Source organism: Periophthalmus magnuspinnatus, chromosome 16, assembly GCF_009829125.3.
Source record: "Periophthalmus magnuspinnatus isolate fPerMag1 chromosome 16, fPerMag1.2.pri, whole genome shotgun sequence".
Taxonomy (NCBI): domain Eukaryota; kingdom Metazoa; phylum Chordata; class Actinopteri; order Gobiiformes; family Gobiidae; genus Periophthalmus; species Periophthalmus magnuspinnatus.
In genome coordinates, this window is record NC_047141.1 from 4096049 (window position 1) to 4121680 (window position 25632).

Below are 25632 nucleotides of genomic sequence, written 5' to 3' on the forward strand. Positions count from 1 at the left end.
ACTCTTGTTGACAGAAAAGTCAAACAAACAGAAGATCAGGAGGATAAAACAGTGTCACCAAAATTCACCAACCAGGACCCAGGAAGTAAAAGTAATCATGAATGTACGGTCGCTATGGCAGTCTTAAAACAGTGAAAAACTGAATTAGTTCATTTAAAACTGTTTGCAGTGCTCCAAAGTTATTCCTCACTGACCTTATGCATTCAGAACATCCTAACTATTCACCATGATGAGTTTATAAGCACTTTTCACAACTTTAAGAGACCAGAGAGGAATTTTGCCAACAACTACATGCATCTGATGTGTGTCAGTCTGTGTTATGTCCTTCTTTACCCTAAATCTTTACTTGTATGGTTATGGATCTCTTTACTTTAAATGTTTATTCATGGAGACATCCGCTGGCGTTGAACCTTCATAATACCATCTGTTTTGCACGGGTGTATCTCTTGTTTGTGCGTCCAGCAGCCTCCAGCCACTTGGACTAGACTAAACTGGTATGATTGTTTTGATGGTATAAATACACTGGATGTATTTTCCTTTGTCAGCTGAGGGCGAGACGACAGTATGAGGGACAACAGCTCTTTGACATTTGTGCACAATTGCACAACCAGACTCTTTGATTCACGACAACTTATCTGTTATCTGCAACCCCAACATATTTGCTTAGTTAAATGTGAAGGCTCTGTCCCACCCTCCACTCAGAGCTCGGATGCTGTGGGGAGACTGTATAGAGACTGAGGAGACACTTGGGATGCTGTTGTAACAAAGAATAAACCATTTTTGTATTTCATAACTCACCAAGCTTCACAAATGGATTATAATTCATTAAAGTATATAGTACTTTTCCACAGCAGACAATGGACCAGTTTTATGCCAGACTGTGGAAAATTCCAGGCAATACATAGTGTACCTTTAAATGACAGTGCCAGATCTGTGCTGGAATCTGGCTCATCACATGTGTGTTTTGTCATGTGTGATACAGATCAGGCAGAGCCACATTCCTCTGTCCTCCTTAAACACGGTGTGGTTAAATCCAACCCTCATTTTAAATGCACATGAAATGAGGGTCAGTGTTTTCGCTGTGATTTGTGACATGTTTAGTCATTATTTTAAAGTCTGTACCTGATTTTTCCCCATCTTAAAAACGTGAAAAACAGAGCTAGTTCATTTTAAACGGTTTGCAGTGGTCCAAAGTTAATCGTCACTTATCTTATGCATTCTGAACATCGTAATTATTCACCGCATTGAGTTTATGAGCACAGTTTTTCAATAGAAAGTGAATTGGAGCCAGAGTTGATGGAGCCAGAAGTGCGCCCATGATCACTTCTTATTAGCAGGTTAGCTATGTCCATTTACATCTACAGTCTATGATTCAGACAGTACACAGCTGACTTATTTTGACCTCATGAGCTGCTTTAAGAATCAACCATTTTGTCATTACCTCAACAAACTAACCTGGAAGTTTTCAGTCTTCCACACCTGAATGCACAGTCCCCCTGTATGATGTCATCAGGTGGTAGTCCAGAAAGTTCTCCTCAGAGTTTTTAAAAAGTCCACGCACCGTCATTTCAGCTCAGTCAGCCAAAGAAGTAGTAATTTAGCCAGAGATGGTAGAGTAGCCAACAGTACCATTACTTCAAAATAATATTACTCAAGTAGAAGTACAACGGAGTGGTCCAAAAATGACTCAAGTAAGAGTGAAAAAGTATTTGGGAAACGTATTGCTCAAGTAACTGTCAGGACATAATGTAATTCATGTAATTTTAAGGATAAAACGTGAAATATGTCATAAAATGTAGTATTTTCAAACAGACACAAAAATGAGCCAAACTAAATCGAATCTGAAGGAGCTGCAAGAAACACAAATTGACATAAAACTCAAGTGACTTTAGACTCACTCACTGAGGGAAGAGGAAGCACAGGTAAGAGTACTGTTACTTCAATATAAATATGACTCTGAAAAGTACAATTCCTTTAAAAAATGATTGAAGTAAATGTAACTGAGTGCTACCCACCTCTGTATTTAGGCCAGTTCAAAATGAAAGCACAGATTTGATATGTCTCCAGTAAAATCAAATGGACTTGTCTCTCACACTTGTCGTTAACTTTAAACACCTTCTGAGCCAAAAGAACAGAGTCTGGTTAACTATTGTCCAAACTCACAAATGCACCGACGTCACAGAAGCACAGAGGGTTAAGCTGGCTCTGCTGGCATCAGTGTGGAGGATGAAGGGGAGTGTTTGCTCTCTCTCAGTGTCTCAGGTCCTGTGTTTGCTCTCTCTCAGTGTCTCAGGTCCTGTGTTTGCTCTCTCTCAGTGTCTCAGGTCCTGTGTTTGCTCTCTCTCAGTGTCTCAGGTCCTGTGTTTGCTCTCCGTCAGTGTCTCAGGTCCTGTGTTTGCTCTCCGTCAGTGTCTCAGGTCCTGTGTTTGCTCTCCGTCAGTGTCTCAGGTCCTGTGTTTGCTCTCCGTCAGTGTCTCAGGTCCTGTGTTTGCTCTCCCTCAGGTCCTGTGTTTGCTCTCTCTCATTCTCTCTGTCTGCACACTTCCATCTTACACCTGATGCACAGAGCTCTGGAGGTCAGCATCTCTTTTCTCTCACTTTCTCTCATTTCCATCTGATGTTCACATTTAGTTTAAGAGCTGTTGTTCAGTTTTGCACTTTACTGAATAAACTTGCATCATCTTCTCATGATTTCCTACTCAGGGAATGAAAACACTGGATGAGGTGGGGCGAGGTTCACATCCAGACAGTCCTGAACACACTGAGATGTGCAGGTCAGCAGGACAGGTGTGCCCTGTGCAGACCGAGACATTTTATCAAGTTATTATCATGGCACCCACAGGTCTGGTGTGAGGGTGACACCAGGAGAAGAGGGTGCTCCGTGCTTCAGAACTCTCACTGCACACACACACACTTGTAGCGCTGTCTTGTGCGCACTGGGATAGGAGGGAGGAAGAGACCCAGCACTGTCCTGTGTCCCTCCTGTCAGAAACAACAGGTTTGAATGGTTTTATAGCCCTGCCCTCAGTGAAGCGGTGAACAGTTTGGTTAATAATCTGTGTGCGCTGCTCCATGTGTAACTTGAGACATCCATTTGGAGTCAATGTGGATATTCAAGGTACACACAGAGCGTACAGGTGTACCCCACAGGCGCCACGGGCCGTAAGACACACCAAAACAAGCACAGAACAAACGCAGGTTCAGTTGGCTCTGTGCACAGACGGCTACTTCCAGTCAGAGGAACAGTCGACCATTTCTGACAATGTAATGTCTATGAGGTGTTTGCCAAGTCGCACTAAAATCAATAAATCCTGACAGATCAAGCAGAGGACAGGGAGCTGCTGATGGGTTAGGGGTCAAAGGTCAGGCAGTGGACAGGGAGCTGCTGATGGGTTAGGGGTTAGGGGTCAGGCAGTGGACAGGGAAATGTAAATGACTGGCATGTTACATAATGTGAGGAAAACTTCATCAAAGGACACGTTTGTGTTTATAAATGTACATTTTTGTGTGTCAGTGCTAATGTTAAGTTCTATTAAAATGTTCAATGTAACATAACAAAATTAAACTTGTTGTAAGGATGACCCGATTATTTTTAGGTGTAGATTGTTTCAGCCAGCGATGTTATTTAAACATTAGGCTAGAAAATCAGCATTAGCCCTGACACACAAAGCTGTACCTTTTGTAAGCACAGAAGTGTCCTCCTGTGACCTTTTCCCTGCATTAGTAAAGTGTTTAACATCTGACGCTCCCTGTCCACTGTCTGATCTGTCAACTCAGTAAAAACATCATAGACATTACACCGGAAATGTCCCTCTGATTGGAACTAGCTGGCTACTGTTGGTCTACTACTACTAGATCAATTAACAAACTACAAATAGTTATACGTGCAGATGAAAGCAATGTTTGGTGAAGTGTCTTGCCAAAGGACACAACAGTTTGCATTAGGGTCACTGCTGCCCGACTGTGGCACCTGGTATTTCCAGTGGTTTACCATCCAAGAATTAACCAGACCCAGCTTTGCTTCCGATGCATTATTTAGTAGTAGTAGTAGTAGTATAATCTATAGCAGAAATAGTATTATAATCTGCCTGTCCGCTACTGTGGAACAACACCTCGGTAATCGTTTATTTACTCAACAAAACCAGTACATGTGTATCTAAAAACACCCATTCTTCCCCATCATTCCTCTTTCACCCAAATCTGTCACAAAGGATCAACATTATAAAATACAAATATGAAGTACTGACAAAGGTTTCCAGTATAAATATCCAAGTTTAAAGTCTTAGTCCAGTTGAGACAATGGGAGCGTGTGTCGAGTGTAAATATGTGGGTTAAACAGTGCCTGAAAGACAAACGCAGAGGCATACAACGGCTGATTTTGGCATTTTGACAAGGTGAAGTTTAATGTTGAACCTGAGATTGTTGTGGCCCAGGGAAGAGTCAATATTTGATACAGGTCTGAAACAAGGGCAGGAAAATAAGACCAACAGGACAGTCATCTGTTTGTGGCAATGAGACATTTTAAAACATGGGTCAGAATGTGGTCTGAAATCATAAATACAGCTCTATTTTGAATTTGCTGGTAAACTACAACAGTTGTACTTTACACTTGTATACACTTGATACAGAGGCCAGTAGAGGACAAACTAAATATCATAGTAATTGACAAAACTAATACAGATAAAGTGCGCATCTGCTCTAATATGAATAAATGAAAACGCATGAAAGCAGTTTATAGAAATTTTAATTGAAATTTTACAAAAACAGATTCTTTTTCTCCAACAGTCCTGCTTTAGTCCATTCTCAGTCCATTTAAAGCCGTTCTGCTGTGCTTTACCCGAGCTCGTCCTTGGTCTTGCCCTGTTTCCGGGGCATCTTCTTAGTGCTGCTGTCCTCCAGCTCTTTGCTCTTGTAATAATGAGGAGCCACTTCTAACAACCAGCTACTGTCGATCTCAATCACCTGCGATTCAACACAAAAATACGGTTAAAAGGGAGAGATATTGACGAAACATAACACTGACCTGGACATTACATTGTTGCATAATGACATAAAACTCTACATGTGACAGTGTGTCCCTGCGATGCTGCTCACACTGGTCCTGTTTATGAATGTAGAGTTTTACGCTTTAAATCCAACTGTATTGTTTCTATGGCAATAACAATAAAATTTGAATCACGAAAAAAATGTAGACACAGCGACCAGTCAAAAGTTCAGACACACCCTCTCATTCAGTGTTTATTGCTTTATGTTTACCTTCTACATTTTAAATACATACAGAAGACATCAAATATTTAAAGCAAGATAAAAGGAATTATGTAGTAAAGAAAAAAAATATATATTCAAGCCTTCAGTGTCCACCCTTTGCTTTGTAGAGTGCTGCAAACCCTTGTCCTTCGCTCAATGAGAGATCTCTGGAACAATACATTTGGGGCCTCAGTAGTACTTTTTCTTTGCCGAAGTGGGAGATTTGGGGTATTTTTGTTGTAATACAACAAGATTTGAGCTCTGGAGGGGTGAATAAGTCCCTTTTATGGCAAACTATGAGTACATTCTGCTGTTTAAATGTTGCAGCTCATGTCTTTTAATGAAACAGTCTATTTAAAACTGATTTACTGGGGTTATCTTGCACTATTTAAATCTTAATTAATGTCATAAAGTACTTTCAATATTATTGTTTCTGGCAGTATTACTTTGTAGAGATATATCATATTGCTAAGTTACATACATAATTAATCTATTAGTCATTGTATCATAAAAATATATCCTTCCTCTTACTAGTATGAGAAATCCTTCAAACAGACTTTGTACTAGTGTGTATGAATTACACTAAAAGTGGCACCTTGTTTAACCCATGTGCCATGTTTGTTTTCAAATTAAACATAAACAGCAGAGAATAAGAGGAGGACAGCATGTCAGGGCACATGCGTGGGAGGTCCTCAGATTTCAAAGATCCAGATTTAACCAGCAGACGTCATCATGGTCCTCACCTCACTGTACCACTTTACGATATTAAAATGATGCATTTTTGAAGCATTATGACAAGCGCCGTTCAATTTGCTCTAAGTGTTATGTTGTGTAACAGTTTACCTATGTAAACTAGTATTGTCACGACACTAAAATTTCAAATACAATTTCGATACTAAGAAATAGACTTGATACTCGACACTGATACCACGATAAGGACAAAATACTTTCTTTAGACAATATACTGTGATTTTCCACATTAAATGGTAGTACTTTCTTCTCTCTTCCCATGTGTGTTATATGTGTGTACTCCCTCAGTGTCCAGTAGGTTCATAGTGGTCCATGTGTGTATACTAGTCTATGTGTCTTATACTTGTGAAAGATACAGCTCAAGATCAGTCTAAAGATAATCAGGAAAGGTTCATTCCTGTCCTGTGAATGGGACTTTTTTATCAATAAAATCGATACCTGCTCAAATGAGTATTGACTAGCATCTGATTTTTAGTACTTTTGACGACCCAAATATAAACTACACAAGAGTCTTACCTGTCTCATGAACTCCTTGGTGGTGAAGACGAGCTCGTGGTAGATGAGCCATCTTGGTTGCTCTTCAAACAGGGAACTGTTTGGGTGCACGTACACCGTCTGCTGGTGCTTCACTGTTTTATATCCTCCTTTACTGAGACGCGCTGTGTGGTAGAAGTATCCTGCTGTCACCGCCTGACACAAACACAAACACAAACACAAACACACATCAGCCCGTCTTTCCCATTAACAGAGGACACTGCGGTAGCCCCCTAGTCTCAAACACAGTCAACAATACATTAGTGGTGTAACTGATACTCTGTACTTGTGCTACTGCCATAAACATATACTTAATATGCAATCTATGTTTTAGAATGAAAAATGAATTAAAATGATTTAAATGTTGATCACACTTGTGTCACCATAGTCTCGGTATGTTTTTAGGTCAGATTTGTGCTTTGTGTCAGTGACAAAGTAGTTTCAATATTATCATTTCTCACAATATTTCTCTGTAGCAATATATCGGGCTTCAAAATGTGTTATTGTGACAGGCCACCGCAAGATCAGCAACCAGTTTATACTTTAAAATGTTATAGAAGATTCTACAGAAGATATTTCAAGTTTGCATCTTCAAAACAGCAAATGCTAAATTATTTTCTCAATAAAAGTGAAAGTCTGAAAGTTTAATCATTTCGACTCTTGTATATTTTATTTTCATTCCGATGGTTTCCAGGGCCTGGGGTTAAAACATTCTGGGCCTTCTTGTTGGCAGGGCTGTAATCCTGTAGTCGATTAATCCTAGTTTTGTTACGTAGAGATTAAGGATGTGTATGGGACAACAGCAGAAAGGAGGATGTATGGTGTGAGTTCTCTGATCATTTGGAAGTTAATCTGCCCTTTTACATATAAAGAGTACATTTCTGTTTAAATGATTTCGCATAAACTCCCATGAAGTTGAATTCTTGTGAGAGTTGTGAGAAACCTGCAGTTTGGGTCAGATCATAATAGTTCTGATCGTTTTTGCCACGCCCCTTTTAGTTGGTTGACAATGTCCTACTTGACCAGACTAATTACTGGATATAGCTAAATTGCAGGTTTGTCTTCTAACAGTGAGTTCTTGGGTTTAGTCACTAATAAAATGATCTGGCTCTACATTTGTAAAATTACCTATGGGATATTTCACGGTAAAGTACAACGTAATTCATAAGGAAAACTGGCTCTTGCCCCATTATATTTTTTTAAAGTTGAAGCCAAATTGGCACCCCACCCTTTCAGCCGCTCTTAGGGCTGAACCTGGACTTAACCAGGACTTAATTAAAGTAAACTGTTGAGTCCTGAGTCAGACACAGAAACTGGGTTGGACCTGGGACCTGATGAAGTGTCCTCCCTCAGCATCAGTGACATGAGCTGTACATCCACTGCACACTGAGCAGGGACTTGTGGGTCTAGTTTGAACAGGCTAATACAGGCCCATATACAGCTGAGGACAGACAGGATACAAGATTTCAACAGGTTTATAGTCACTGAAATGCCACGCAAAAAGAGAGAAACTGAAGCTATAGAAGGCTGCGTTCCTTTTGTTCTTGGATGTCGGATTTTCCAATTTCCGACTTGTAAATTTACACTGGAAAACCCTTCCATCTCAGAATTCCTACTTGGAAACTCTGGCAAAATTTCAGAACCTCAAGCTGGTTCAGAGTTAAAAAATTCAACATGGCTGCCCCCTGCGTTTGGATAAACTTTGATATCCGACAGTTCAGATACTGACACTTGTTTTATTTTGCTTTTGTAGCCTCTGCAGTTATAAATGTGCTGTTAGTTCTGTCACGCTCATGGTTACACGGCGCTAATGATGACAAATTCACTCTCAAATGTTGGTTTATGTCTCACAAATGTAATAACAATGTCCGGATTGTTGAATGAACTTAACTGATTATCATTTTGGTCGATCTGAACACTTCCCTAGACGTCTGAGGGGAAATGGAACACAGCACATATTCCCTGCTGATTTTTCTGGACCTAAATTGTAGGGCTGGGCTGTTTGACTAAGAATGAATCACAATGGGTAATATTCAAACACCTTTTCAGACGCCGAAAAGAAACTGGGACAGACCACCAAATAAGGTCTTAAAAATGTGAAAAACAGAGCTAGTTCATTTTAAAACACTTTAAAAAACTCACTGACCTTAAGCATTCTGACCATCCTAATTACTCACCATGATGAGTTTATAAGCACGTTTCACAACTATAGTGAAGTTTTGCCTTGACAATTAAGCAAAAAACAACACGCTCTTCCTGATTCTCAGACAAGGAAAAACTTTATAATTAGGTGCAAACAGTACTCAGTGGACTTATTTTGACCTCAAGAGTTGTTTATACAATATATCTGTACAGGGCAAGACATTTTGCTCCACAGCTCAACTACAATAATTTCAGAAGCATGGCTCTTCCTTTTGTTTGGGTCTTGTGAAATTTTCAGTAAAATGAAAAACAGAAACACAATGTGGCCGTTTTTAAACAAAGATAAACCATTTAAACGGCGGCTCCTCTCAGTAATAACTGTAAATAAACTATAAAAGGTTTTGTAACCGCGGTGACTTGCTCAACCTTTAGTGTCTGTGAACAAAGACTAAAACATGATCCATACAGGGGCTGACACATTTTACCGTTTCAAGCATGTCTGAGGAGAAAGCCAAGAAACAACAGCAGAGGACAGAGCAGAGCCGTGTGAGGAACAATGGGATGCTTCGGTCTTTATAATGTGTGGAGTGAAACGTGGCTTTTTCACCAGAGATCAAGTTTAGCTCCTCCACATCAACAAACAACAGTCTACACTGGAGATTCAAATGACTGTTTAGTGCTGTCATGAAACTCAAAGTACAAACTGCATTTGATACAAGGGAATAGACTCAATACTGACACCACGATGATAAAAACACTCTTTAGACAACAGGATGTGATTTTGTATACAGGCACACAGTCGTCATGTATATTGTATATGTTTTGGGGTTGTACGTTAAACTCCTTACCTTGCGTATGGGCACACAGTCACCCTGCGCGCTCACCACCTCCACCTCGATGCGCTCCATCAGACCCTCGAGCTGATCGCGGACGTCTCGCGCTCGTCGCATCGAACGAAACTGGATGAAGTTTTCATAGCACCACTGAGTCGAGAAGCCGCTCTCCACCCACTGAGGAAACACAAACTTTTATTAGCTATTATGATTATTATCATTTATTTATTAGAAGGCTTAGGTTAAATCAGTATAAATATTTTAAGTCAGAAGTTCACATCAAGGATACACAACCACTTTATGTAATGTTCTGTCAAAATGTGTTGGGTATATTTGCCCGCACACTAAATCATACATTATAAGTCATGGAAAGGTTTAATTATACCACTTTCTATGCTTTAGATCTGAGTGCTGCTTTTGACACTGTGGATCATGGGATCCTCTTACAGAGACTAGGGGACTGGGTGGGCATCTCTGGTACGGCACTAAATTGGTTCAAGTCCTATTTAGAAAACAGGGAGTACTTTGTTGAAATTGGAAAATGTATATCAGATAAAATGTCCCTGACCTGTGGGGTGCCCCAGGGTTCTATCCTGGGACCCCTGCTGTTCAATCTCTACATGCTGCCGTTAGGCCAGTTAATACGCAGCAATAATGTGTCTTACCACAACTATGCAGATGACACTCAGATCTATGTCTCACTGCAGCAGGTGAATATGGACCAGTGGATTCACTCACTGCATCCAACAGATCAGTGTGTGGATGCAAAACAACTTTCTTCTGCTAAACTCAGACAAGACTGAAGTAATCATCTTTGGCCCACAGAAACATAGAGAAAGTGTCAGCAGTCACCTCCAGTCTCTCTCTCTAAAACCTTCAAATCAGGCTAGAAATCTAGGGGTAATAATGGACTTAGACTCATCAAATCAATAACATCTGCAGCTTTTTACCACCTAAAAAACATTGCAAAAATCAAAGGTATACTGTCAAAGCCAGACTTGGAAAGACTTATCCATGCATTTGTCTCCAGTAGGTTAGACTACTGTAACGTTCTGCTCACTGGCCTCTCCAAACGAGCCTTAACACAGCTGCAGTACATCCAGAACGCTGCTGCTCGGGTCCTGACTAGAACCAGGAAGTATGAGCACGTAAGTCCTGTGCTCAGGTCTCTGCACTGGCTTCCTGTAGCTCAAAGAATAGACTTTAAAGCAGCTCTGCTTGTGTATAAGTCTGTCCATGGCCTAGGTCCAAAGTATATCTCCGACATGTTAGTGCCATATGAACCATCTCGCAATTTGAGGACTTCAGGGATCGGCCTCCTGCTGGTGCCCAGAGTCAGGACTAAACATGAGGAATCAGCGTTTAAGTTTTATGCAGCTAAAACTTGGAACAGTCTTCCTGAAGATGTGAGACAGGCCTCGACTTTGACAATGTTTAAATCCAGACTCAAAACGGTTCTGTTTAGCTGTGCATACGACTGAAAGGTTTCTATTCTGCACTCTTCTCTTTTAATGTTAATTTTACGATGATTATTTGTGATTATTTATGTTTTGATTTGTGTGATTTTAATGTCTTTCTTATTTTGTAAAGCACTTTGAATTACCTTGTGTACGAATTGTGCTATACAAATAAACTTGCCTTGCCTTGCCTTTAGTAGTAGTAGTAATAGTAGCAATAGTAGTAGTAGTCCATGTATTTTTGTAAAGCCCAGAATCACCACAGCAGTCGCCTCTTATGGCTGAACATGAGAATTGATTTAACCAACAGAAACTTTGAAAATGAAACAGAAACAGACGAGAAAATTAACCAACAGAAAACAAGCAAATGGAGATCTGTCCCAGAGCGCCCCCTGTCCTTAGACTCCCCTTCTTGGCAAAAAACAAAACAAAAATAAAACAGTGAGTAGTAATAGTAGTAGTATTTGTGACAGTAGTAGTAGGAGTAGTAGTTATAGCAATAGCAGTAATACAGGCACATTTAGCAGACGGTCACCTCCAGGCACAGTAGTAGTGTAGTTCATGAAAGCGTTGTAGTAGTAGTAGTAGTAGTAGTACGTGTACATACCTGGTTGTACACGTTGAGCAGTACTAGATGGTCTCCCCCGGGTACAGTGAAGTTCATGCGTGCGTTGTCAGCGTGGACCACTTTGTCTTTGGGCCGGTAGAAGATGGAGTTATTCACAGACAACATGGCGGCGATGGACAGGATCTCCTCTGAGCACTTGTACCTGAGTCACACACAGAGCACATGCAGGCGCCAGGTTTACCGTGGGATTATAGACTCGATACTCGATACTGATTTCAATACCACGATGATAATAAAAAATACTTTCTTTATACAATATACTGTGTTTTTCCACATTAAATGGTCGTACTTTCTCTTCTATTCCCCTGTGTCTTATATCTGTGTAATACGTCATTTTTGTGTCAATGGGGCTTTTTTAGTATCGATACCTGCGAACAATGAGGATCGTTTTGATACAAGTTTTAGTATCAATTAGGATCTTATTCAATACTTTTGAAAACCCTAGTTAAAACATTTGCAGTCATGTTAAGTAATCCTTCAGCTCGAATACCTTTCTTTAAAGCTATGGAGATGTTTTTGTTTACTTGGAATGTTCCCTAGTATGGTATTAAACTTATCTAAATGAAGAAAAATGTTTCCATAGAGACAAGCATGAAGCAAATCCCTCACTATAAAATTTCCTTAGTGATAAAGAGCTTCTAAATGTAACACTGTACATTTAAACAGATATTGCAGAGTTTAACAGGATTATTCACGTTAAAGATGAACTCATGGTACAGTTTGATGTGCAGACGTTATAATATTGTTCAAATAAATGTTTTTAAATTATTTTATCAAACTCACTGCTCTGAGGCGAGGATCATTTTACTGAGCATAGGGTCCACAGGCAGCTCAGCCATTCGACGTCCCAACTGAAAATACAACAGAACAACAAGTCAGATATAAAACGTCCTAAAATTCACCATCAAAATAATTACACTGATGGGTCAATGAGGGAGAAATGAACATTGGTTTTATCCCCATTTAAATATAGCATTAAACCAATAGCTATAAACTCTCACAAATGTTGCCTTGATGCTCCCTCAGGTGGTGCGGTCATGATACTACATTTCACATCACATTTAAACCTGATTTTGCCATATGTTAGACCAGGAATAGTCCAGTTAAAGACCTGGTTTAGACAGCCAAATGTTTTTTCTTAGGTGGTGTCTGTAAAAATTAAACAACTGATTTAAATGAACTGCCTGTAAGATTTAGTTTTTAAATTTCATAAACATGACCGAACTGTCCCCAGAAACGAGGTAAAGCCGTGGCCTGTCTATTTACTGACAGTGAGACAAACTTGTATGTGTCTGCAGGTTAAGGCTCTCGACGCTCAGGTTCAGTTGTGATTGTTGTACCTTTTTTAAACTGTAAGAGGCAGGACACATGCAGTTGATTTAATAATTAACTCCATAATAAATATCTGTGCTTTACCTTGGTGAGCTCCCCCAGGTGGTTGAGTGCTCCCAGCGCATAGAGCTGCTCCAGAGCCAGGACCAGGGTCTCGTGAGGAGGAGGGTCCATGAAGTCAAAGTGAATGAGGTCGTTTATGCCTACACCAATACACAACACAGAGTCAGGGTTAGGCTCATAGTCTGATTAAAGTGTATACGTGAAGAACACTTTATTTAGACATTTTACACAGATACATAAATGTTTAGCGAGGTAATAAAGTGCAAAGGACATGAAGGAAACAGGTAGACAGTGTCATATAACATATTTAAAACCCCACCATGTAACTTTCTAGTCATAGACTAAAATAAAAGCATGTTTTTTATTATGGAGGTTTTTGTATCACTTAAAAACATGTGTCCTTACACTGGGCTTATAGTTTGATTATACAGGGTATGCGGTATATGGCTGTTAAAGGTGTACTATGCAACTTTTCAGGTGGGGGTTCTGCCACCTGTTTGTCTCTATGGAGATGTTATCGCTTTGCCTGGAAAGGACCACCATATGGCATTAAACGCATTCATGCAATCTGCTATATTGTTTTACAATACTTAATTTTTTAACCAATAAAACTACTTTAATTGAATACATGAAATATACTAATGTTAATGCCATACTGTGGAACATTCAAGGCAATGCAATAACAAGCAAAAGTATGATTTGACAAAGCTGGTCACACACTCGAGGAATTCACCTTATTCTGGAAGTTGCCGTGTGCGCCGCCATCGTCACTGCGGTTGTATTATTTTACATGGGGCTGATTTTGACAGTAAATAAGATGTATCTGAACAACAGAGGCGTTTTGAAGCCTCCACAGAAACACTGCACTGTTGACTTGTTGGTCACATGAACACTGAAAGTTTTACACAAATCAACACTACTTATACTACTATATCACATTTTAGAGGCAAACTTTTTCTCAAATTCTCCATTGAAATAAATGGGACTCCCGCTTAACTGGAAATACCACCACAAAGAAAGTGTCGCTTAGGAGCATTTACAACAAACGTGGGGCTGAATAAGGTCAAAAGTGATTTATTCGACCATGTGAATGAAAGTGAATGAAGGATTTTACTGCTATTTGGTCACTGTGCTCAATCATGAAGACTTGTACAGTTGTGAGTTTACTCTATAAATTAAAATAAAAACATCACAGCGTCTGTGAGTGTGCACTGACCTAAGCTCTTGAGCAGCAGCACCACGTTGCCCAGGTTGGTCCTCTGTATCTCTGGGACTGTGGTCTCCTCCATCTCGTGTTTAAAGGCCCAAGCCGTGTACAGCCTGAAGCACTTCCCTGCAGCCACTCTCCCTGCACGGCCCGCACGCTGGTTAGCTGAGGCCTGGAGCGAGAGGAGATGAGATCAGGAGAGAAGAACAGGCTCTCAAAGTTAACACCAAAAAAACACCTCAGAAAATGCACACATGGCTTTAACTAATGTTCAATAAACAAAGACTAGAACAGGTCTTCACTAGAACTCAAAGGTAGGACAGGACTCAAACTAAAAGAAATTAAAGTTTCAGGAATTCAGAAGGACACAGACCTCCTGCATACATCTGAATGAAGATTTTATAATCTTACACAATGACATTTTGAAGGAAAATGACATCACACAGTTTTCAGGAAAGATTTTCAGCATGCAGGTTTTGGTACTGTGACAGATACATGAGAGTGAGGGGCAAATCAGTCATGTAAACTGTTCAAAACATAAAGCCAGGAAAAATCATTCAAAGGTATTAGTATTTGAAAGGCAGAATGTAAATGTGTCTGAAGCTAAACTTAAGTAACCACTGGATTTACACAGTGCCTTTCATGAGCTACAATTGTATGCTACCTGAACTTGAACTTGAATTTTGAAAGTATCTATTTATCTATCTTGTCAACTAACCAGCTCTATTCCACACCAACCATAACCCAATGCTGAAATCATGCCACTTGAATGTTCACTTGACACAATGTCACCAGTGATGTGACCATTTTGGAAGAAGATCCCCGTCTTAGAAGAATATAATTCAGTTGTACAGAATGTGCAGGTTTAGCATCTCGTCAATGATCTTGTGTTTTACCTGTGAACATGGCATGAGTTTTACCCGCAGTGATGGGAAATTAATTAATAAATTAATTTAGTTACAGAATACTGTATGCCTGCAGTAAAATGTATTTTGTAATGTATTCTGTTACTTGGCCCAATCAAGGTACTGTTTCTGAATACTTAAAATACTTTTACATGTTCACATTTAAATTATAGAGTAACGTTGGATTAAAAATGGCTTGATTCTGTTTGTTCTGCGTTTCCATCATTGACTGAATAAGTTCAAATCTCACATGCTTCAACACAAGAGCAGTGTTTTATATTTTTCTCACTAATATTGTGCAGTTTGAAACCAAATGACCTCACATTGTATTCTGAATATCACCAAATGAAAAAGTAACTGGACCAGAAATCAGGTACTCAAAATGAGTATTGTGAACAGTTTACCCGTGAACATGGTGTGACGATGAGCGACTCCATGCCGGTCCGAGCGTTGTAACTCTTCTGTTTACAAAAGCCAGGGTCGATCACGTAAATGATGCCATCTATGGTCAGGGAGGTCTCTGCGATGTTCGTGGCCACTACAACCTGAAACACAACAGGAAGTGACATAGTTGTGAAGCAGTGACATTAGAAAGTACCAGAACTACTGTATGATATACTATATGCTCTATATTGCCCCCTATAGTTACTGCTTAGTGGTTTCTCTAATAGGTATTGTGTTTCCTAGACCCAAAAAAGTTAGGTATTTACCGTTTTTTTTTTTTTTTTTGTTTAAATCCAGGCTCAAAACGGTTCTGTTCAGCTGTGCATATGGCTGAAAGGTTTTTATTCTGCATTTTATTATTTTATTCTCTTTTAATGTTCATTTTATGCTGATTATTTATGTTTTGATTTGTTGTATTGTGATTTTAATGTCTTATTCTATCGTATTCTGTAAAGTATTGCGCATTACTTTGTGTACAATTTGTGCAATACAAATAAACTTGTCTTGCCTTTTCCCTTCACCTTTTGTCCCAGTGAAGCACTCACACTCCATTTTTTGTATTTTTGGGGTTGTTGTAAGTTAGCGTTTTAAGCTTAACTTAATATTATTATATTATTATTATATTCTACAGGCAAATAGAACACTGAAAAATGTTTGACAGAAACTTTAAGTATTAGGTAGATTTTGCATATTATGTCTCCTTTGAAATCTAAATATTTAATGTAATTTCTTTTCTAGAGTCACATCTCTGGCCCTGTTAGAGCTGTACCTTGCGGGCGCCTGGGGGAGTGGGGGTGAAGATCTTGGCCTGCATGTCCGACGGCAAATTGGCGTAAATCGGAAGAATCACCAACTCAGCGATTTTAGATCCCAGACGTCGACATCGCTCCTGCAGCAGCTCACAGCACGCTTCTATCTCCTCCTGAACAACACAAGGTCACACATGTTTACAGGAAAAGTCATTAAGTGTGTCCAGAGTATCCAATCCATAGACCTTATGAAGAAGTGGACTAAGGGAGTGTGTAGCCTTCAGCTCCAGTCAAATGAAGCTCATCGAGGCTAGAGCAGTTATAGGGGCCGATTTGGAGCCAAGCTGCATATTAGGAACTTTCAACAGCGAGTATCATAGCAGCCAAAGAGCCAATCCAGAGCAAAGCTGTTTAAGGTAGTGCCCCTTCCCGCCCACACTGCTGGTTTAGCAGAGAGAGGGCGCTTAGCAACACTGTCAATCAAACTTGTTGCTAATACTAGTGGGAGAAACCTCAGGGAAAGGAGGCACCTGAGTTGTCTGTTTTTAATTTCATATCTAGATTTATGCACAAAATAGCAAACTAAATACCAGGATCATGTAGAGTAGGTTAATACGAAAATTTTAAGACCAAAATAACAATGCTCGCTGCAGCAGTTACAGAGAGAAGTTTTCCAATAGAAAGTGAATTGGATCCAGAAGTACACCCATGCTCACTTCTTGTTTGGAACGCGGCAGCTACCACATGAGCTTTGTCCATTTATATATATAGTTTATGGTCCCAACGTTACCTGTCCAGTAAGGAAGACCAAGATGTCCCCCGGAGACTGAGTGACATGGATCTGAAGAACGGACACCACGCATGCCTCCAGGTAATCTGCCTCTGGAGCCTAGAACATGAGCAAGACATCAGTCTAACCCACAACCTCCTGGTGAGAGGGAGGAGACGGGATAACTACTCTGCCACAGTACCTTGGTGTAGTAGATGTCCACAGGGAACCTTCTCCCTGGGATCCTGAAGACCGGAGCTTCATCGAAAAAGCAGGAGAAGCGTTCCGTGTCAAGGGTGGCGCTGGCAACAAGCACTTTGAGGTCAGGTCTGAAACGGGCGATGTCTTTGATCAAACCAAACAGTATGTCTGTGTGGAGAGTGCGCTCATGAGCCTCATCGATGATCACCACACTGCAGCAGAGGAGGAAAATACTTAGATACTAGGGCTGCACAATGTATTGCAAAAATATTGGTTATTGCAATATTGGTAATTGCAGTTGGTGTTGTCACAATACTAAAATTTCAAACTTGATTTCGATACCAAGGAATATACTCGATACTCAATACTGATTCCAATACCATGATGATAAAAAAACACTCTTTCTTTAAACAATATACTGTGATGTTCCACATTAAATGGTAGTACTTTGTTTGCTAGTCCCATGTGTCTTACATGTGTGTACTCCCACAGTGTGCAGTAGGTTCATAGTGGTCCATGTGTGTATACTAGTCCATGTGTCTTATACTTGTGAAAGATACAACTCAACATCATTCTAAACATATTCAGGAAAGGTTCATTTCTGTCCTGTGAATGGGACTTCTGATACTAGTTTTAGCATCGCTTAGTATTAGTTTGCAATACTTTTGACTACATAATTGACTACTATTGATTACAATAATCGATATAACAAGGAAATTAATAAATAAATAAAATAGACCCGAATGTGATAAAATAAAATAAAACAACATAGTGAAAGGTGTAGTAAAGGCATGTGGTCTTGGGCGTCCCAGGCAAGTGATTCAGAATTTTTCTGTTTAAATCAGATAAGCTTAAAGAAGAGTACATATAGGACTTGTAATATAATATTGATCAATCTCGTTTTTTGATTCAATCTTCTTCCATCTTATCTGAAACAGACAGGTGAACTTCAGGTATAGAGAGCTGGCTGTCAGAATCACTACTGTTTTTGTTTTGTGTAGGACCAATAATTCCTGAGATTTACAGTTTGGAATGAGTTTGTATTAGGCTTAGTTTAAATGGTTGTTTACATTCCATAACTTATATATTCATAAGAAGCATAAGAGAAGTGAAAGAAAGGAGAAAAGATTAAGAAATTTTGGATTATTTTTGACACAGTCCTATCACACAGTGTAGCCACAGCTGCTCTGGGACAGACTGATGCAATAATCTTACACAAATTTTAATATTAAAATACTTGATAATGACCTGTAGCTGGCCAGGTCCGGCTCAGTGAGGAACTCTCTCAGTAACATCCCGTCAGTCATGTATTTAAGCACCGTGCGCTCTGATGTGCAGTCCTCAAAACGAATACTGTACCCCACCTGAGACATAGAGAGAAGTGGGGAGAAGAGAGGAGAGAGGGGGAGTGAGAGGAGAGAGGGGGAGAGAGGAAGAAAATGAGAGAGAGTGGGAGAGGGAAAATAAGAGGAGAGGGAGAGAGAGAGAAGAGAGAGAGAGAGGATAGGGGAGGTGAGAGAATAACAGAGGAGAGGGGGAGATAGGAGAAACCGAGGGCGATGGGGGGGATAAAAGAGGGTGACAGAAAGACAGACAGAGAGGAGAGAAAATGAAAGAGGGGGAGAGGAAAAAAGGGTAAAAGAGGAGAGTGGAGAGAGCAACAAAGAGAGAGAGAGAAAGGGAGAATAAATTAAGAGGAGGGAAGAAGAGGGAGGAGAAAGATGAAGAGAGGAAAGGGAGAGGCAGGGAAAAAAAGAGGAGGATGGGATTAAAAGTGATCAGGTCAAACAAAAACGAAGTTGCACTGAAACGGAGAAACAAGCTGTAAATATCAAAACATTATAACGTAAGGTTCTTAAAGTCCTCACCTCATTTCCCAGTTTGACACTGGTTTCCTCGGCGACTCGAGCCGCCACAGACATGGCTGCCACTCTGCGCGGCTGAGTGCATCCAATCTTCATCCCTCCTTTAGTGTAGCCCTGAAAACACAGAAAAAACTCTCCTGTAGTGAGGCCATGAACACATCGCAGAAAAAAACTATCCTTTATTTAATAAATTGACAATTATCTCAATAATAGGTCAGTTGTAATTAGCCCTAACTTTTTTCATCCCTGCATTATTAATATAGATGGAATTATTTCAGTCTGTCCAATTAGCCAAAGTGCAGGGTGTTTTTGTTGTTCAAATGACTAAATAAATATCTACAGGTTGACCATTCAAACTGTGATAGTGTTTACAGTCTGCACCACACTGCTTTGGCTGTAGGGGGCACTCACATCCTCCATAAGATACTGTGGGATCTGGGTGGTTTTCCCTGATCCCGTCTCTCCTTCGATGACAAGGATCTGGTGCTGTGTGATGGCTCGGAGCAGGTCCTCTCTGTATGGAAAGATGGGCAGACTGCGCCGCACCTCCTGCATAGACTGCTTTTTCAGATCGGCCTGGGACAGACTGGGCCCCTCCTGCTCCTAAAATAACACACACAACTTTAAGAAACACACTCACACAGCTTTAAGAAACACACACAGCCTTAAGAGACACACAGAGAGCTTTAAGAAACACACACGTCATGAGGACGTAGGAACTGGCTCAGTGGTTAGAGCACTTGTCCACCCAAACGTCAGAGGATTAGTTCCCACTCAGACTAAGTTCTGCTGTTGTGTCCTTAGGCAAGACCACCCATCTTGTGTAGTATGACATCTCCCTTCATCAGCGTCGTACGCATTTGGATCTGCCCCAGGACAGCTGTGGCTAGCATCTTATCACCACCAGTGTGGAGTGAATGGATAATGCTGTAAAGCACTTCTTGAAAGGCACTGTATAAATCAAATGCATTGTTTTAAGTTTTACCTTCTCTGTGAGTGTTCCCTTCATAGTGATGGCTGTGCTGACGAAGTTGATCATTTCGTCCTCCTCCAGGATGAGTTGGTACCTGTCCTGCTCCTGTTGGACACCCAGCTCTCTCTCTCTCTTTGCCCCAAAGCTGAGCGCTGCGGTGCGGAGTCGCTCTTCCTCCCATCGGCCCTGCTCCCCTCCGAGCTCCAGAGGGGTGTCCTCCAGCTCCAAGTCCCTCTGGGGAACATCCTGATGGAGAGAGGGGGGGATTCAAACTACGGTTGTAAACAGTATCAAAAAGCAGATACTAATTAATATTAAAACTAGTAGCAAAACTAGATACTTATTTCAGCAAGTATTAATACTAAAGTCCCATTGATAGGACAAAAATGAGCCTTTCCTGAATAGATTTAGAATGATCTTGAGCGGTATCAGAACAAGTATAAGACACATAGCCTAGTTTACACCTCTGGACCAAGAAAGAAAGTGCTAACTATTGTCTAAATAAAGAGTGTTTTTATTATCGTAATAGCAGAATTGGTTTTGAATGTCTTGTCTATTCCTTAGTATCAAAATCAAGCTAGTAACCATTTAGCAGATGTGATTCTTGTATTGGTTTGTCAGTTCATATTTCAGTCTTATTGTCAGTTCTTCTGTACACATTTCAAAATGTGAAATTTGAGCACAATCCTCTTATTAAAACATAAATCTAATCCCAATGTTGATCAGAAAAGTCGCAATTAGATATTTTTTCCAATCGTCGAGCAATTTCCATAGCATTTCTGTGAAAGCTTACCTTGCTCCTCTTCTCCTCGGGCATGTAGTATCTGTTCTTCCTCTCCTCCTGCTCCCTCGCTCCGGCACTCTTATAGTCTTTGGCCAGGTCTCTAAGAGTTCGCTTGTACTCCAGGTCTTTCTTCTCGCGCTCCGTCAGGTTATCAGACGAAAACAGATATTCTTCATCTTTAATCTCAGCGTCGAGGTCCTCTAGTTTCTCCTCCTCACGTTTCTTTAGGTACTCCCAACGTGAGCGCTTCCTCAACTCCGGCAACTGGGAGCAAAACAAGACATAGAAAGGTCATTTTTAGTGTGTAAAAATGTTAACATGAGTGGTGTTAGAGAGAAGGAAGGAAAGAAAGGATGGTACAGAGGAGACACAGAAGATGGAACAGAGGATGTAGGAAACGGATACTAGGACCAGAGGATGCAGAGGAGAACATCAGATGGAGCAGAGGATGCACGTGAGAGGGTCAGATGGAGCAGAGGAGAGGGTCAAACTGAGTAGAAGAGGGTCAGATGGAGCAGAAGATGCGGAGGAGAGGGTCAGATGGAGAAGAGGAGGAACTCACCATGTTTCTCTGGTCGTCCTCAGCCATTTTCAGTCTCTTCTGAGCTTCTTCATAGGCCTGAAACGCAAGAAATAAAATAGTAACTGTAGGTCAAACTTTATTTACAGAAGTTAATTTTGATGTATCTCCAATATCAACAGTTTGTAATTCATATTTGAAAGTAAAAATGCATTTTTAGAATTAATTATTTTGATTAGGGTTAGGCACTAGAACAATAAACTGCAAGCTTGGTGAACTTGTCTAATTTACTGCAGTTTACCGAGTGGGTGAGAGGTCAACCAATGACAGATGAAAGAAGGAGCAAGTACATAAAAATAAAACTGAAATGGTGACCTAGGCTACGATAAAATGATGACATCTTCGTGGTATACTAGATACTCCTGATGGTTAATTATGACATCAAGTCTTATTTTGGTTGTCTTAGAAGCAAACAGAAATAATACTAGTTCAGTTATTTGTAAAACATTGTTAAATCTTTTTTGTATCATTTGAAGGAGGGACAAGGGATGATCTGGGACAGTTCTCTATTTGCTTGTTTTCATTGAGGGTTTGGTTAATCTGTTTGTTATTTACCAATGCCTGTTTCACTGTTGAATATTACAACTTTCTGTTGGTTAAATCAGTGATCCTGTTAAACCTTAAGAGGCAACTGTGTTTGTGATTTTGGAGTTTACGCAAATAAATTGAACTGAATTTGAAACCCTGTCACAGAATAACACTACTCTTGTTATTTTAAAGACACAGTTAAACTCTTATATTGGTTTATAGAGTTCACCCTCTGACCTTTTTGTCCGTGCGCTCAGCGATGTTCCGTGTTTTGTCTTTATCTTTCTGTCTCACTCTCTCAGCGAAGGCATCTCTCTCCTCCAGGTCGTGGAGTCTCTCCCTCTCCTCTTTCTCCCACTCCTCCTCCTCCTCCTCTTCCTCTCGTTTTATGCTTTTCTGATCTGAGACACTCCTGAGGAAAAGAAGAGGATTGATCAACTCTTCTCCATAAGCAGAAGAACAAACACTGAATTGAAAAACTGCATTTGTATTTCTTTTTTCTATATTTAACCAGGATAGTTCCGCTGGTAAAAATGTAATCAACTTTAGGTAATATGCAGCAGCCATGACAAGAATTTTTCCATTGCGTCCATTTAGCGTAATTTTAAATTCTTGGATTATATTCAGCAAAACTGGGGGATTACACTTTCATCTTTATGTAAAGTTGTTTTTTTCAGCTAAAACAAAAAAAATACCCAACAATTAGTAAACATGTTTTTTAAAGCATCTTATTACATGCCTGAAAGGTCAGAAAGTCCTGTGCTCAGGTCTCTGGCTCCTGTGGCTCAGAGAATAGACTTTAAAGCAGCTCTGTTTGGACCAGAACCAAAGAACATCTCCCACATGTTAGTGCCATATGAACCATCTCACACTGTGAGCACTTCAAGGACCGGCCTCCTGCTGTAGTTACATTATTTAAATGTTATTTTATGGTCATGAGTTCAAATGACTGACTGCATTCAGTCTGTTCTAAGAGTTACAGTGGGTTATAGTCGTAGTCATCGTCATATTAGTAGTAGTATCATACTTTTTAGGCAGTTCGTCTTCACTGGATGACTCGCTGTCCTTTTTCTGCCTAATGTTCCTCCTCTTCCCTCCTCTCTCTTTCTCTCTCTCCCTCTCTCGTTTGGTTTTCTTGGATTTGGTCTCCCTGGCTCCACCACCGTCGCTGTCGCTGTCCTCCAGGAGAGTGTACGTCTGATTCTTCCTCTGCATCTCTAAGGCCTGACGCTCCAGAGCACGAGCTGGTTTCTCCACAACCACCTTCTGAGGGATCTACAAAGAGGAAGAGACAGAATGACCACTGCCACATTAACACAGGGAGAACATGCACATTCCACTCAGAGAGAGGTCTATCCCACAATCTCCTGAGAGGAAGGAGATAGGATAATGGCACCTTTGCGTAGAGCTCATGAGCAAATCCAGTGACACTTTGGTCAATGTCGATGGTTCCCGTTTGTTGGAGTCTTGTCACAAAGTCGTCCGCACTGGAGGACTTTCGCGCTAAACCGATCATGAACTGAGACACGTAACGGTCACTGAGGCCCAGGATGTCATGGAGACGGTCGCTTACCCACTGCTCCAGTCCCGCCATGACTCTAAGGAGGGACAGAGACAATAAGTACTGTGATTCCATGGTCATAGAAGGATAAAAACACATTCTACAGAGTTACTTGTATGCCACACTGTGGAATATTATAGCCAATGGGACAACATTTCCATGGGAACAAGCAGGAGGCCAAATAAGGCCAAATAAAAGTCAGGTTTATGAAGATGCAAGCCTGCTCACAGTAAGGATGCATGTTTTTCAGAATCCGACTCAGAAAAGTATTAGTCTCTTGAAGAGCAATCTAATTTTCTATAATTTTCAAATAAAGAAAAAAAACAAAACAAAATGAACTGGAAAACAAAAACAACCAGATCCACAAGCATTTATGTTTGTAGAGGTTCAACTACAGGATAATTGTTGTTGTATATTTAAGACCCGTAGTGGAAGGTAATGAAGTATAAGTAGTAAAGTTCTGTACTTAAGTTGTTTTTTTTAGGCATCTGTACTTTACCTAAGCACATTTTACAGTGGATACTTTTGACTTTTATTTCACTACATTTGAGAGCAGTATCTGTACTTTCTACTCTAGTACATTTTTGAACATGTCTGAAAAGTAAAAAGTACTTCTCACATGATTTGAGGGGTTATTTTGACCATGTACGTGGTAGCATCCTGACTAAAGTTTTCGAGTTCAAGCTTCGGCTTTGAACAAACAAAAATAAATACACAAAATTCATCAGAAAAATTAATAAATCAATAAGAAATTGATTTGTATTGCTGCTGTTGACCAAAATCTGTATCATTTTAAATCAATATTACTGCATTTACACTTTAACAAATGAACACTTTACTCCTAAAGTACGTTTATAAATGGGTACTTTAATGCTTTTACTTAAATTTATTTATTTTTTCATGTGATACTTTTACTTGAGTATCTTTTACCTCTGTATATGTACTTTTACTTAACCTCCTAAGACCCGAGCTCTTGCATGACATGCTTTATTAATTTCTCTTTGTTATTTGGGCTGATTGGGACCTGATGAGTGTAAATACAAAGTATTTATTTATTTTTTTACATTATATAGTTTCTGAGAAAAGTGATGTAAAACAAATGTCCTCATATGTGGACAATTTAATATTTTTTGATAAAACATTTGGCCTGAATGTAAAAAACAAAATGAGAAACAATTGTCCCTCTTGGAACAATGTGTCTCATGTGAAGTGCTGCTGACAGGAGCAGGAGACATGTGCCTTTACAAAAAAAATAATATTCTCAACATTTTAAACTCTGAACATTTTTGCATTGCTGCTGTTCTTCTTCTTCGAAAAATGTGCACTGTGGCCTAGACAACCCAAAATGTGTTGTCCACATATGAGGACGCCAAGTCCTACGAGGATAAGTAACAAAACTAAGTACTTCCTCCAGCCCTTCTGAAGACCCTGTGGAGATGAGATAGTGCTGTTTGTATTGAGGGTGCGAGTGTGACCGTGAATTTCTTCAATAGTTGGATTGATGACGATTTAAACAGTACTCCACTATTAAATAATTTACATTAGTTAATGTTGCACAAGTTCAAGCAACATTGTGCATGACTTTTGCACTATTTTGTAGTTACTCCAACATTTTTTTTGCCGGAAAGAAACCTTAACTTTAGATCAGTTTGTTGCATTTAAAGTCGCTTAATCCATCACAAAATTGTAGCACCACAACCCGAAACAGAGGGTAAAATAAAAGTAGCATTTCTTACTGCTTCTGTGTTGTACGTTGATGTTTTGACGGAGGCGCGTTAGCTCCGGAGGCTAACTCAGACCAAATAAAAGACTTTTTTCACTGTGAGCGTCACCGTGCCTCCTAAACCCGCGGTCTCTGTATTAACATGATCTTTTGTGATGATTTTAAAATGATTTGTGATGTTTTATTCGCAGAAACTAGGCTAAACTCTGGGCTAACTCGGTCATGTTTGTAACTTCGTGCACGCTCCAGTCCTAACCCGGAAATACATCACAAGGTTCGTTTGTCCATTTCCGCTGATTTGGGTTTGAAGCGCGCCCCCTACGGCAACAGGCAAGTTTATCCAAAAATATGAATCAT

At 40.1% G+C, this 25632-nt stretch overlaps 2 protein-coding genes across 2 annotated transcripts in view; one reads left to right on the forward strand and one right to left on the reverse strand.

Moving 5' to 3' along the window:
- tspan13a (tetraspanin 13a) overlaps window positions 1-23716 on the forward strand; it is a 260320-nt gene extending 236604 nt beyond the window's left edge. Inside the window, exon 7 of the mRNA XM_055228036.1 lies at window positions 23703-23716. The gene's annotated coding sequence lies outside the window, so the exon portion shown is untranslated. The remainder of the gene's footprint in view (window positions 1-23702) is intronic.
- Window positions 4381-25525, reverse strand: dhx16 (DEAH (Asp-Glu-Ala-His) box polypeptide 16). The gene is made up of 21 exons (XM_033980715.2): window positions 25289-25525; window positions 23388-23589; window positions 23019-23266; window positions 22229-22403; window positions 21446-21502; window positions 20893-21147; window positions 20112-20345; window positions 19538-19729; window positions 19130-19240; window positions 18510-18625; window positions 17263-17473; window positions 17082-17180; window positions 16312-16464; window positions 15503-15643; window positions 14203-14365; window positions 13008-13126; window positions 12375-12442; window positions 11571-11733; window positions 9522-9683; window positions 6514-6687; window positions 4381-4962 (listed from the first exon to the last, which is right to left on the reverse strand). Exons 2-21 carry the CDS (start codon window positions 23583-23585, stop codon window positions 4834-4836), a joined length of 3168 nt encoding a protein of 1055 aa, XP_033836606.1. The 5' UTR covers window positions 23586-23589; window positions 25289-25525; the 3' UTR covers window positions 4381-4833.
- Window positions 25526-25632: the final 107 nt, after the last annotated feature.

Bases quoted from the DNA above. Each gene is read 5' to 3' on its own strand.
- dhx16 (XM_033980715.2), bottom strand. From the start codon at position 23,585: ATGGCGGGACTGGAGCAGTGGGTAAGCGACCGTCTCCATGACATCCTG. The intron at 19,730-20,111 runs GTAAAACTTAAA...GTGTTATTTTAG, and splicing joins AGGGAACACTCACAGAGAAG to GAGCAGGAGGGGCCCAGTCT. The intron at 18,626-19,129 runs GTGAGGACTTTA...TCTATGTCTCAG, and splicing joins GTGTCAAACTGGGAAATGAG to GTGGGGTACAGTATTCGTTT.